The sequence below is a fragment of the Salmo salar genome, chromosome 18 (genome assembly GCF_965601325.2).
Source record: "Salmo salar chromosome 18, fSalSal1, whole genome shotgun sequence".
Lineage (NCBI taxonomy): Eukaryota > Metazoa > Chordata > Actinopteri > Salmoniformes > Salmonidae > Salmo > Salmo salar.
Window position 1 is genome coordinate 88626369 of NC_138308.1, and position 14685 is coordinate 88641053.

Sequence of the window (14685 nt, forward strand, 5' to 3'; positions counted from 1 at the left end):
TCTCCATTGCATAAGAAAAACTAAAAAAACTGTAATTTGTGAATTTCAGTGAACATAGTCCAAATGGACCGACTTGGAAATGACAGCTCCTGCACTTCTTCCATCCCAAGTCTGGCACTGGTTAACACGATCAACGTTGCCCTCTACTGCGGGTATTGCTAATATCAGCCACTTCCAATGCAACACACTCAAACAAAACAAACTATGCAAAGTATTTTCTTGTAGGCAGACACACTGGAGTAGAATCCATTGCCAGGCATGACTCAGCCCGTACACTACAGACTGTTGTATTTTGAGACAGGCTTGAATAAGCAAAGCAGCCAATAAGCAGCAGGTAGCATAATTGGTCTGATTTTCTGTAATAATGTTACAGGAATAATACGGAAGTTTATTTTGTGAAGTGGTTTCTTGCGTCAAACAACATTTCCAGTCACCACCTTTATGTGAAAGACAAGTGGATAAACAGGTTAATGTCAAGCCCTAAATGTTTTTGCCCAAAACTCTCACAGAATGTAGGCCTACACTGAACACCACACATTGGCTGCTACTGTAGGCTGAATGATAGAACAGATATTTCCATGTTAAAATGTTATGGGATGCATTTTGTACATTGTTTTTGATGGTAGGCCACTCTGGTAGGCCTACATTATGATCAGCCACTAAGTTAAAGTGGGTACAGCCTGTGTTCACAATAAACGTGCGCCAGAAGTTGCACAGAACTTTCACAACGTTCAAGTTTGCGCCGAGCAGACCTGAAATTAGCTCAGTGACGAAAAAAATTTGAGGGAACATTGATCGCAAGATAACCCCAACTCTGATTGGCCAGACTGTTTGACTGTACAGTTTGTTCAGTGCTGTGTATCCAGTATTGTAGCTAAATCCCAACAGCATTAAGTTAAATTGCTATTTTTTTTGCCATATTATTGATCCATCATTGATTCACTACTTTCCACAAATCTAAAAGCATTGTATTGGTGGAGGCAGGGGCCTTTTTAAAATCAGTGAAGGGAAGTGAACAAGTGCATACTTTGGTAGGAAGAAGTGGTAATTGGGACATACTGTAGCAAAAGTACCTGTTGTTGAATGAGAGGGTTCCAGCGGATACTACAACCACAGTATTTCCATTGTAACTTACATGTTATTCTATTAATTTACCTGTTGTTGAATGAGAGGGTTGGAATGGATACTACAACCACAGTATTTCCATTGTAACTTACATGTTATTCTATTAATTTACCTGTTGTTGAATGAGAGGGTTGGAATGGATACTACAACCACAGTATTTCCATTGTAACTTACATGTTATTCTATTAATTTACCTGTTGTTGAATGAGAGGGTTGGAATGGATACTACAACCACAGTATTTCCATTGTAACTTACATGTTATTCTATTAATTTACCTGTTGTTGAATGAGAGGGTTGGAATGGATACTACAACCACAGTATTTCCATTGTAACTTACATGTTATTCTATTAATTTACCTGTTGTTGAATGAGAGGGTTGGAATGGATACTACAACCACAGTATTTCCATTGTAACTTACATGTTATTCTATTAATTTACCTGTTGTTGAATGAGAGGGTTGGAATGGATACTACAACCACAGTATTTCCATTGTAACTTACATGCTATTCTATTAATTTACCTGTTGTTGAATGAGAGGGTTGGAATGGATACTACAACCACAGTATTTCCATTGTAACTTACATGTTATTCTATTAATTTACCTGTTGTTGAATGAGAGGGTTGGAATGGATACTACAACCACAGTATTTCCATTGTAACTTACATGTTATTCTATTAATTTACCTGTTGTCGAATGCGAGGGTTCCAGCGGATGTAGTAAGTCACCCAGAGTTCTAGGTGTCTCATGCTGGCTACGGGGTAGAGGACTCTATTGGACTCTGGGGTGTAGAAGGGGTTCTGGTAGAAGGACAGATCACTGTTTACCAACGACCACAGAGACACAGTCTTAGACCGCAACTCCTGGAGAGAGCGAGCGAGAGGGGGGGAGGGGGGAGAGAACGAGAATAATGATTTAGGAGGGTTAGAGAGAGACGTTAACCAGGGACCACAGAGACAGTGTCTTCCACCACAACTCCTGAAGAAAGAGATGGAGAAGATCATTAATATGGTCTTTTAGCACACACTTTTATGCGCAGCAGTAAACAGTAAACATAAATCTATTCAGTATGACCCGTTTGAATCAAACCCACAAATGATCTGAGCCATCGGAATCACAGAAGGAACATGAAGGATTCTGGAACAATAATTCAAGTCTTATGGAGACTCTCGTCTGTGTGTCAGAGAGCATTATTACGGCACCCCAGAACCAGTGATGCGTCCCGTCGCTCTTCTGCTCTACTTCACATGATCAAGATGGAGGGAGGAGGGGAGGTGGAGAGAGGAGGGGAGGTGGAGGGGGGAGGAGAGGTGGAGGGGGGAGGGGAGGTGGAGGGGGGGGGAGGTGGAGGGGGGAGGGGAGGGGAGGGGAGGGGGGGAGGGAGGAATAGAAAGACAAAGAAAGGGTATGAGATTGAGGTAGAGCAGGGGTGTCAAACTAATTTCCCCATGGGGCCGCATTCGGCCTTCAGAGGTCTGAAGGGACGGAATTAAAATGGATTATATTTACTATGTTATCTGTCTCACTTTCATCTGGATGACTGTCGGCAAGCTGGGCAGAGTGAAGAGACTGTAAACGACTGTCAGCAAGCTGGGCAGAGTGAAGAGACTGTAAACGACTGTCAGCAAGCTGGGCAGAGTGAAGAGACTGTAAACGACTGTCAGCAAGCTGGGCAGAGTGAAGAGACTGTAAACGACTGTCAGCAAGCTGGGCAGAGTGAAGAGACTGTAAACGACTGTCAGCAAGCTGGGCAGAGTGAAGAGACTGTAAACGACTGTCAGCAAGCTGGGCAGAGTGAAGAGACTGTAAACGACTGTCAGCAAGCTGGGCAGAGTGAAGAGACTGTAAACGACTGTCAGCAAGCTGGGCAGAGTGAAGAGACTGTAAATGACTGTCAGCAAGCTGGGCAGAGTGAAGAGACTGTAAATGACTGTCAGCAAGCTGGGCAGAGTGAAGAGACTGTAAATGACTGTCAGCAAGCTGGGCAGAGTGAAGAGACTGTAAATGACTGTCAGCAAGCTGGGCAGAGTGAAGAGACTGTAAATGACTGTCAGCAAGCTGGGCAGAGTGAAGAGACTGTAAATGACTGTCAGCAAGCTGGGCAGAGTGAAGAGACTGTAAATGACTGTCAGCAAGCTGGGCAGAGTGAAGAGACTGTAAATGACTGTCAGCAAGCTGGGCAGAGTGAAGAGACTGTAAATGACTGTCAGCAAGCTGGGCAGAGTGAAGAGACTGTAAATGACTGTCAGCAAGCTGGGCAGAGTGAAGAGACTGTAAATGACTGTCAGCAAGCTGGGCAGAGTGAAGAGACTGTAAATGACTGTCAGCAAGCTGGGCAGAGTGAAGAGACTGTAAATGACTGTCAGCAAGCTGGGCAGAGTGAAGAGACTGTAAACGACTGTCAGCAAGCTGGGCAGAGTGAAGAGACTGTAAATGACTGTCAGCAAGCTGGGCAGAGTGAAGAGACTGTAAATGACTGTCAGCAAGCTGGGCAGAGTGAAGAGACTGTAAATGACTGTCAGCAAGCTGGGCAGAGTGAAGAGACTGTAAATGACTGTCAGCAAGCTGGGCAGAGTGAAGAGACTGTAAATGACTGTCAGCAAGCTGGGCAGAGTGAAGAGACTGTAAATGACTGTCAGCAAGCTGGGCAGAGTGAAGAGACTGTAAATGTAGGTCCATTATCATTCTACACAGTTTGGATTTGGCTTTAGTCATTAAAATGTCCATTGAGCACCACCCACGAGCCTGACTGAATGGGCTCGCGGGCCAGATGACATGTAAAATAGAAGGTAAATAGTGAGAGTGAGGGTTGGCAGAGGAAAATATTGTAGAGGGATGGGAAAGACCCAGCTAGCACATTTAGTTAACTGAAAGTTGTGGGAATGTTCATTTTTGGTTTCCCCATTGGACTGGTGTTTTCTTGCATTTTTTAATGGAAAGTTCTCTTAATGTTCTGGGAACATTACTTTAAATAGAATCCAGAGGAAACCTGCTGAAAACATTATGCTGTACTGAAATTCCCACCTAAACAACCAAGGCTCTCACCAAGCTCTAAGAAACATACGGTTCTCAGAACGTTATGTGCTAGCTGGGAATTGGAAAGTGCAATAAGACAAATGTAGAAAAGACAGGCAGAGAGAAGGTCACACACAGACAGAGAGAAACTGACGTTGGTGTCCATGGCACTCTAACAGTTGAAGAGGAAGGTTCCGAAGACAGACAGACAGACAGCTAGCCAGACAGACATCATTTTTTGTTGATACAGTTAAATATTGGGATATTTTTTTTTAACGATATATCATATCATTTTAACAATATATATATACACACATTTTTACACTAGTTGACTATACCTGCACCAAAACTCCAATATTTTTCCTTCATAGCTTGTACTCCATATTCTTTTAAAATAGAGGACCAATTTGGTTTCAGAACTTCTATTTCCATGACTGATTAAAACTCATTTTCTCATGGCTTGGAACATCGAACCACAATTAAAAAAAAAATCTAATAATAAAATAAAATTGCATTATCAAATCGCAAGACATATAGAATTGCAATAAATAACATATTGGCACCTAAGTATCGTGATAATATCGTATCGTGAGGTCCCTGGAAATTCCCAGCCCTAACAGGTAATTTACGTTAGTGTCCCTAGCACTCTCACAGTTGTAGAGGAAGGTTCCAAAGACAGACAGACAACTTACGTTAGTGTCCCTAGCACTCTCACAGTTGTAGAGGAAGGTTCCAAAGACAGACAGACAACTTACGTTAGTGTCCCTAGCACTCTCACAGTTGTAGAGGAAGGTTCCAAAGACAGACAGACAACTTACGTTAGTGTCCCTAGCACTCTCACAGTTGTAGAGGAAGGTTCCAAAGACAGACAGACAACTTACGTTAGTGTCCCTAGCACTCTCACAGTTGTAGAGGAAGGTTCCAAAGACAGACAGACAACTTACGTTAGTGTCCCTAGCACTCTCACAGTTGTAGAGGAAGGTTCCAAAGACAGACAGACAACTTACGTTAGTGTCCCTAGCACTCTCACAGTTGTAGAGGAAGGTTCCAAAGACAGACAGACAACTTACGTTAGTGTCCCTAGCACTCTCACAGTTGTAGAGGAAGGTTCCAAAGCGACAGCTGAACAGGTGGTCCAGGATGGTCACTAGGAGACGCTCGTTAAACTCAAACGCTGTCGGGAACTGGAAGAGAAGGGGAGAGAGAGGTTTAAACCCATAGGCTTTTTCTCAGTAAATTCTTCCTTCATTCCTTGCATCCTCTCTCCCCACTTCCTTCTCAATATGCATTGGAGAAGAAGGTTCGAGGGGAGGGACCTTGGACCTTCTCCTCCAATACAGTTGAAGAAGTCAGAAGATCGTGAAAAGACAAATTAAGACAAAGCGCTACACAGGTGTGTCCTGTTCCTACCTGTTTGGTCATCTGCCAGACACAGTCTATGAACTGTACAAAGATAGGAGACCTGTCCTGGTCAGCATGGTTCTTATCACCGTGTCCTATCCTCTATAGACACGCAGAGACACAGAGACACAGAGACACAGAGAGAGAAGAGAAAAAGAGTCAAACAGTGCAAACAGATTCTTATTACCTCTAGTTAGGTCTTCCTGGTCATTCTAAATTCAAAAAAAGGCACTCGCACATCTGAGCCATCATAGTCGCAGGTGCACACTTTGTTAGAATAACTAGGAAATGCACATTGTAACGCTTGCTTATTTTCCCTCAATTCCAACCCCATTGGATGTATTGAACGGAGGCCGATGGGTAAAGCTCTGAGGAAGGCCTGGAGGCCGATGGGTAAAGCTCTGAGGAAGGCCTGGAGGCCGATGGGTAAAGCTCTGAGGAAGGCCTGGAGGCCGATGGGTAAAGCTCTGAGGAAGGCCTGGAGGCCGATGGGTAAAGCTCTGAGGAAGGCCTGGAGGCCGATAGGTAAAGCTCTGAGGAAGGCCTGGAGGCCGATAGGTAAAGCTCTGAGGAAGGCCTGGAGGCCGATGGGTAAAGCTCTGAGGAAGGCCTGGAGGCCGATGGGTAAAGCTCTGAGGAAGGCCTGGAGGCCGATGGGTAAAGCTCTGAGGAAGGCCTGGAGGCCGATGGGTAAAGCTCTGAGGAAGGCCTGGAGGCCGATGGGTAAAGCTCTGAGGAAGGCCTGGAGGCCGATAGGTAAAGCTCTGAGGAAGGCCTGGAGGCCGATAGGTAAAGCTCTGAGGAAGGCCTGGAGGCCGATAGGTAAAGCTCTGAGGAAGGCCTGGAGGCCGATGGGTAAAGCTCTGAGGAAGGCCTGGAGGCCGATAGGTAAAGCTCTGAGGAAGGCCTGGAGGCCGATGGGTAAAGCTCTGAGGAAGGCCTGGAGGCCGATAGGTAAAGCTCTGAGGAAGGCCTGGAGGCCGATAGGTAAAGCTCTGAGGAAGGCCTGGAGGCCGATAGGTAAAGCTCTGAGGAAGGCCTGGAGGCCGATAGGTAAAGCTCTGAGGAAGGCCTGGAGGCCGATAGGTAAAGCTCTGAGGAAGGCCTGGAGGCCGATAGGTAAAGCTCTGAGGAAGGCCTGGAGGCCGATAGGTAAAGCTCTGAGGAAGGCCTGGAGGCCGATAGGTAAAGCTTAATAAAGAGCAGCGATGATAGCAAGAGCAGCGTGCAGGTTTCTTCTTTTTTCTCATCTTCCTGGTCATTTATCTGTACACAATATTGGTCAGTTTAGTTGCTTCCCATCACAGGAGGTTGGTGGCACCTTAATTTGGGAGGATGGGCTTGTGGTAATGGCTGGAGTGGAATTGTTTATCCAAGTAGCAGGCCATTCCATTTTACTCCGTTCCAGCTGTTATTATGAGCCGTCCTCCCCTCAGCAGCCTCCACTGCTTCCCACAGATCATTTGGTCCCCAGTTGACAGCACAAATAAAGAAAACCTATGACTGAAAACTCTTCATTATCAGAGTTCAAATTCCTCAACACAACAGATTGAGCTAAGCCCTTTTTCCATTCTCATCATAAACTTTGAGTGAATGCCTTGGAAAAGGGTGGACTTACATTGGCAAACTTGTGTCCGAAGCTGATCCACTCCTTCTCCAGCAGTACCTGGAATCAATCAATCACAAATCAAATGTACTTTATAAAGCTCTTTTTACATTAGCCGCTGTCACAGAGTGGTTTACCTGGAATCCCCTCAGGGTGCGGTAGTGGCTGTCCAGCATCAGCATGGCCAGAGAGGTGAGCTGGGCCGTCCGGTCCCAGCCATCACTACAGTGGACCACCACAGAGTTACCACCCGATATCTTGTCTGCTACTTGGATGGCTCCAGATATGACCAGCTAGAGAGCAACAGAGAGAGATTCACTACAGAGGACCAGCACACCGTTACCCCCCCACTGATCTGCTAGCTGGCCAGCTCCAGGGAGGAGAGGGCTGTGGGAAGTGTGTGTACCCCACTACCTTGATGTGTTCTAGCCAGTGTGTAGACTCCAGACTGGACAGCCAGTGCGACTCCTCTACGTTGGGATAGACGATGTCTTTTAGCTTCTTCAGGGACTCTCTCATCACGTGGATGTTGTGTATGTCTAGAAACACCAGCTCAGCGTTCTGATATGCATCGTCACCCTCGTAACCTCCGCCCGTGGCCTAAAGAGAGGGGATAGACGGCAGAGTTTGAAGAGTCATCATTCATGGACAAAAATGGAGAATCACACACCCCGTTTGAAAACACACAAAAAAAATATATATTCTTCCCTCTTGACACCATCACTGGCCTGCATGTTATAAGAATTTGTTAACTGACTTGCGTAGTTAAATAAAGGTTACATTTTTTTATTTTTATTAAACGTGGTTGGATAAATGAAAGTGAGGTTTCACCCATGGAAATGCAGTATTTTATTCTATGGTTTTCACCCTATACGGCTTTCACCAATCCAACACGGTCAGACCAGTGATTACTTCAAGGAGGGAAGGGTTCAAACAGTGTTGACTGTAAATGCGTCGGGGTTGTGGTCAGCTGTTGGAACACACTGCAGGTCAGGGGAAGCTAGTTGTTAAAAGCCTCTATTATATAGATTGCATTCCATATTAGTAATTTGAGTCCAAACATTCCATTTCACTCTGAGCGGGGTACGGTGGGTGTTGAGTCACACTCCAACCACACACACACACACACACACACACACACACACACACACACACACACACACACACACACAGTGTAGTTGCTGTGTCCTCTTAGCTTCTAACTCTACCTCCTCAGTTGTTACTTCTGACACCAGCAGACAATGTAGGAGACAACTAGCAAGAGCCTACAGTGAACAACAAAACAACACACAGTCCATCTCTCCATGGAAGACAAACCAAAAGACCTACATCTAGATCAACCCAGAGAAAAAGGGAAAGAACATCATGAAGCCGCTTAGAAGATTCTCTGGGAAGTACTCTTATAAGGAATCCAGAAACGTACCTAGAAAAGTCCCACGTATCTATGAGATCTCTGTCCGGATGATCCATGAGGCCCACACCTACACACCGCTTCCCAGCAGAACCCATGAGACTTATGACTCCTTTTTACACAGACATGACCTTTCGGCTTTTAACCTGTTAGGGCTAGGGGGCAGCATTTGCACGTCTGGATAAAAAAAATGTACCCGATTTAATCTGGTTACTAATCCTACCCAGTAACTAGAATATGCATATACTTATTATATATGGATAGAAAACACTCTAAAGTTTCTAAAACTGTTTGAATGGTGTCTGTGAGTATAACAGAACTCATTTGGCAGGCAAAACCCTGAGACATTTTCTGACAGGAAGTGGATACCTGATGTGTTGTATTGACTTTAAACCTATCCCATTGAAAAACACAGGGGCTGAGGAATATTTTGGCACTTCCTATTGCTTCCACTAGATGTCACCAGCCTTTACAAAGTGTTTTGAGTCTTCTGGAGGGAGATCTGACCGAACAAGAGCCATGGAACGATGATGTCCCATTAGACACCTGGCGCGCGAGTTCATGTTGGGTACCCTCGTTCCAATACGTTATAAAAGAGTATGCATTCGTCCACCTTGAATATTATTCATGTTCTGGTTAAAAAAGGCCCTAATGATTTATGCTATACAACGTTTGACATGTTTGAACGAACGGAAATATATTTTTTCCCCTCGTTCATGACGAGAAGTCCGGCTGGCTTACATCATGTGCTAACGAGACGGAGATTTTTGGACATAAATGATGAGCTTTTTTGAACAAAACTACATTCGTTATGGACCTGTGATACCTGGAAGTGACATCTGATGAAGAGAATCAAAGGTAATGGATTATTTACATAGTATTTTCGATTTTAGATCTCCCCAACATGACGTCTAGTCTGTATCGCAACGCGTATTTTTCTGGGCGCAGTGCTCAGATTATTGCAAAGTGTGATTTCCCAGTAAGGTTATTTTTAAATCTGGCAAGTTGATTGCGTTCAAGAGATGTAAATCTATAATTCTTTAAATGACAATATAATATTTTACCAATGTTTTCTAATTTTAATTAGTGACGCTGACTTGACTGCCGGTTATTGGAGGGAAACGATTTCCTCAACATCAATGCCATAGTAAAACGCTGTTTTTGGATATAAATATGAACTTGATAGAACTAAAAATGCATGCATTGTCTAACATAATGTCCTAGGAGTGTCATCTGATGGAGATTGTAAAAGGTTAGTGCATCATTTTAGCTGGTTTTATGGTTTTGGTGACCCTGTCTTTGACTTGACAAAACATTACACACAACTCTTGTAAATGTACTGTCCTAACATACTCTAAATTTATGCTTTCGCCGTAAAACCTTTTTGAAATCGTAAAACGTGGTTAGATTAAGGAGATGTTTATCTTTCAAATGGTGTAAAATAGTTGTATTTTTGAAAAATTTGAATTTTGACATTTATTTGGATTCAAATTTGCCGCTCTTGAAATGCACCTGCTGTTGATGGAGTGCACCACGGGTGGCACGCTAGCGTCCCACCTAGCCCATAGAGGTTAACCTTTGACCCCTGACCTTGTTGGCGACGGCGTTGACGCTGGGCCGTGCGTCGTAGATGGTGAGCTTGGCGGTGCCGTTAGCCTCCCGGATCAGGTCCAGGTAGCGCTCGTCATCCTTGTTCCTCTTCCCAGACATCCCCACCAGGGGCTGGGAGCAGCGGCAGATAACAGCCTGGTTCTCACGGTGGATCCACGACAGCACCTAGAGGATGGGGGGGGGGGGGGGAGACAGAGGGTTAGGTAGGTGGGAGTGGGGGTTGGGTCAAAGAGAAAGAACAGAGGGATAAAGAGATGGGAGAGAAAGGAGATATGGGTACAGGGAATGAAAGGGGGGAAAGGACGGCAGGAAGAGGGTGAGGAGGGTGGGATGAGGGGGAAAAGGACTCACAGGTATGCGTCCTCTGGACCTGAAGGTACACACTTTCCTCAGGTCTTCCTCTGTAGCTTTGAATGGAACCACCAGTATGGTGGGGTAGGTGTCGCACAGCTCATAGTTGGCATTGATGAACGTGACACGCCACTTGTCATTGGGTAAGCCCTGGTGACGGGGGAGACAAACAGCCAATCAGAGAAGAGATTGCAGGCTGTGACTCAATCGGAGGCATTATTGGTGAGGTACAGTGCTACATCACTGGTGACGAGGTTGAAGGTAAATGGTTAAGACAAGAGGATTCTAATATCCCACAATGCTTTGCATAAATGAGAATAATCCTAAACAACGGGACTAGCTATGCTAGTTTAACTGCGCTGGTCCCATGAATCGGTTTATTTTCAACAGCTTCGCCGTGGAATGATTAGGTTGTCTTTACCTGGGTATCTTCAAGCGACAGTATTTAAGCAGACTAAGTGACCGTGTTAAAAGCTGGGATATTAGATCTATCCCAACACATACAACCTAGAAGAGTGGCAATCACAATGTAATGACACATTTAGTAAGACAATAAGTCCTACCTGCCGTCTGAACTCTTCCATGGGTTTGTACACACTCCAGCCATTCTCTTCAAATTTCTCTTGACTCAGGTACGCAAACAGAAGCTACAGAGAGCGAGAGAGAATGGGATTGACTTTACCAAGGTTTTATTTGTCAGGCAAACATGGGAGAGCTTTGCTAAGTCAACTGCTTTTTGTGAGTGATTGTTGACTCTTCTCTAATGATGTGCAGGGCTGTCTCGACTAAAAAAATAATATTGGTCGACCGAGAGTCGTCTTCTTTCCACCAATCGATTGGTATAAATCTTAAAACAAGTATTTTTCCACATACACACCATGTTTGAATAAAATCAACTATATGTAGGCTACAGAGCTTGTCTGATGCTTTAAGCACTGCGGTTAAAAATGAAGACGCACAAATGACTAAAGAGGGAGCCAGAGGTCAATATAACCGAACCAGAAGAAAACCTGTTCCTCCCCCCCTCCTCCCGCTGGTCTTCACAGATTCTACCTTTAAGCTCCTCAAGTTTCCAGTAACAGGCTACACCAGCGGTCAGCAACCTTTTCCCATTTGGAGTGCCAAGTTATCCTACCATTTCTACTGATCTGCGTGCCAGTTATGGTTTTCATATGCACATTTTCAGTTTAATTTATAATAAAAAGTCTTCATATCTCAAAATCAATGTCATGTGGTTAATCAAGATTCTATCTAAATGAAAATGATACAAATCTAAAAGTAACTTCTAATTGTCAACATGTAAAAATAGCCTACATAAAGCCAACAAATAAAAACATTGCAGCCCGCAGGTAGAAAATATCCTGATCAAAATTGTATCAACTTGGTCAGCTGGAAGCTTGGTTTAGCAAACTTGCAACATTGTATAAAATATTCTGGACCCTCAGTTTCTCACACCAGTGAGCTCCGGACAGAGAGACACAGACGTAGGCTATTTGCCCACAGGATAAGCAGTAATCAGGTAGGCCTATTATATGACGTTTCCACCTAACCAGAAACACATGTTTTTCTCCTTTCATGCTTTCATGAGTGGTTATGGAAAGGGAGAGAGCAGAACAGATTCTTCAGATAGGCTGCATTGAAGAACTATTCATTCTCAATGGATGTAAAAACAGACTTTGTGTACTTGCTGTTTGAGGCAAAGAAAACATGACTCTGAGAAGCTCCACATTGATGGTGAGTTAAGACAATCAGAAATACTATCAGATCCCCAAATAGGCACATTTCTAAGCCTCCATTTGCACACAGGCCAGGTAGACTAGTCCTACTTCTAAATGTGTAATCAGGTGTGTGTCCTTACTCAACATTGTCTTTGTTTGGAGCGCTCCTGTCAATGAATAAATTGACAACTGGTAAATGGAATGCAATAAACCAAAGCTTTTTGTGTGTAGCCTAAGTTATGTGCTCTGTAAACAACCTTGTCCACTTCGACAATGACAGGACTGTAATAATAAAAAATAGAAATAATAATAATAATAAATTGAATGATCAAGAGAAATTCCCGTAACCAAACAAACATTGTAGATTAGAAATGATGGTAAATGTACTACTGGTGATCCTGGTGTGCCTTCTCTGCAGCCTCCACAATGGATTAGTCCACACAGACAGGCGTCTCCTGTACACAGACAGGTGTCTCCTCCACACAGACAGGTGTCTCCTGTACACAGACAGGTGTCTCCTCCACACAGACAGGCGTCTCCTCCACACAGACAGGTGTCTCCTGTACACAGACAGGTGTCTCCTCCACACAGACAGGTGTCTCCTCCACACAGACAGGTGTCTCCTCCACACAGACAGGTGTCTCCTCCACACAGACAGGTGTCTCCTCCACACAGACAGGTGTCTCCTCCACACAGACAGGTGTCTCCTCCACACAGACAGGTGTCTCCTCCACACAGACAGGTGTCTCCTCCACACAGACAGGTGTCTCCTGTACACAGACAGGTGTCTCCTGTACACAGACAGGTGTCTCCTCCACACAGACAGGTGTCTCCTCCACACAGACAGGTGTCTCCTCCACACAGACAGGTGTCTCCTCCACACAGACAGGTGTCTCCTCCACACAGACAGGTGTCTCCTCCACACAGACAGGTGTCTCCTCCACACAGACAGGTGTCTCCTGTACACAGACAGGTGTCTCCTGTACACAGACAGGTGTCTCCTCCACACAGACAGGTGTCTCCTCCACACAGACAGGTGTCTCCTCCACACAGACAGGTGTCTCCTCCACACAGACAGGTGTCTCCTCCACACAGACAGGTGTCTCCTCCACACAGACAGGTGTCTCCTCCACACAGACAGGTGTCTCCTCCACACAGACAGGTGTCTCCTCCACACAGACAGGTGTAGACAGGTGTCTCCTCCACACAGACAGGTGTAGACAGGTGTCTCCTCCACACAGACAGGTGTCTCCTCCACACAGACAGTCTCCTCCACACAGACAGGTGTCTCCTGTACACAGAGGTGTCTCCAGTGCCATCTTTTAAAATAGATTTACTAAAAATAAAATCTTGCCAGCCCTAGCACAGACAAATAACAGGATACCGCAAACAGATCAACTCTAATAAAGCACTTCTCTTGTACAATCCTAGTTCTTATACAGTTATTAAAAGGCGGTAATGATATCAGGTGAGACTAAAGAAAAAGGTGTGTACGTACCAGACCGTGGGATAGGGGGAAGGCATATTTAAACAGGATATCAAAGATGTCCCTTCTACTGTGGCCCTCCTGCTTCAACGCAAACCTCAGGTTCCTCATGTCCTGTTGGGAAAGACATACATTAACAACCGTTAACATGGACGGACGGACGCGCGTTAACACAGACACACAAAATGCTGTCAGTACAAAATAAATAGTTGTAATCTTTTTTGATGTCGAAACTTCCTGATCCATGACTGGAAGGAACTTTTCTGTACACAATGTTCCAACATCTCAATTTCCTACACTCCTGTTTTTATACATAGTGGTTCAGTCCTAGTCTGCTTGTCAGATCTAGTTGGACTGAACCACTATGTACGTATATTCATAGGGGTGGTCAGGACCATGACGCAGTATCTGACCTTGCAGGTGATGTCCAGGCCGTATGAGTTCTCCCCTCGACTGGAGGCTCCGCCCATCTTCTCCACCCGGCCAATGGCACCCAGCGGAACATCCAGAGTCACCGCCGGGTCCTGTGATATCACACAAAATACAGATGTGTGAGTGGTCCTGCTGGGAGTCCAGTGATATCACAACAGAATACAGATATGTGAGTGGTCCTGCTGGGAGTCCAGTGATATCACAACAGAATACAGATATGTGAGTGGTCCTGCTGGGAGTCCAGTGATATCACAACAGAATACAGATATGTGAGTGGTCCTGCTGGGAGTCCAGTGATATCACACAGAACACACCATAGGTGGAAGATGGGTCCTGCAGTGGTTGAATTGAAATAGAAAGACATTGGTATTGTGAGGGCACAAACTGATCCAGGCTGTATCACATCAGGCCGTGATTGGGAGTCCCATAAGGCGGTGCACAAGTGGCCCAGTTTCGTCCGGGTATGGCCGGGGTAGGCCGTCATTGTAAATAAGAATTTATTCTTAACTGACTTGCCTAGTTAAATAAA

General features: G+C 44.9%; 1 protein-coding gene across 3 annotated transcripts in view; it reads right to left on the reverse strand.

The window, feature by feature from the left end:
* The window catches only part of LOC106577925 (myotubularin), a 53253-nt gene that overhangs the window by 11212 nt on the left and 27356 nt on the right, over window positions 1-14685 (reverse strand). For all 3 annotated transcript variants that reach the window (XM_045701547.2, XM_045701545.2, XM_082965278.1), the window contains exons 5-15: window positions 14138-14248; window positions 13737-13838; window positions 11084-11167; window positions 10521-10670; window positions 10149-10334; window positions 7562-7747; window positions 7285-7440; window positions 7160-7207; window positions 5551-5643; window positions 5211-5324; window positions 1812-1988 (exon numbers count right to left, since the gene is read on the reverse strand). In XM_045701547.2, coding sequence (XP_045557503.1) covers window positions 1812-1988; window positions 5211-5324; window positions 5551-5643; window positions 7160-7207; window positions 7285-7440; window positions 7562-7747; window positions 10149-10334; window positions 10521-10670; window positions 11084-11167; window positions 13737-13838; window positions 14138-14248 — 1407 coding nt within the window. The remainder of the gene's footprint in view (window positions 1-1811; window positions 1989-5210; window positions 5325-5550; window positions 5644-7159; window positions 7208-7284; window positions 7441-7561; window positions 7748-10148; window positions 10335-10520; window positions 10671-11083; window positions 11168-13736; window positions 13839-14137; window positions 14249-14685) is intronic.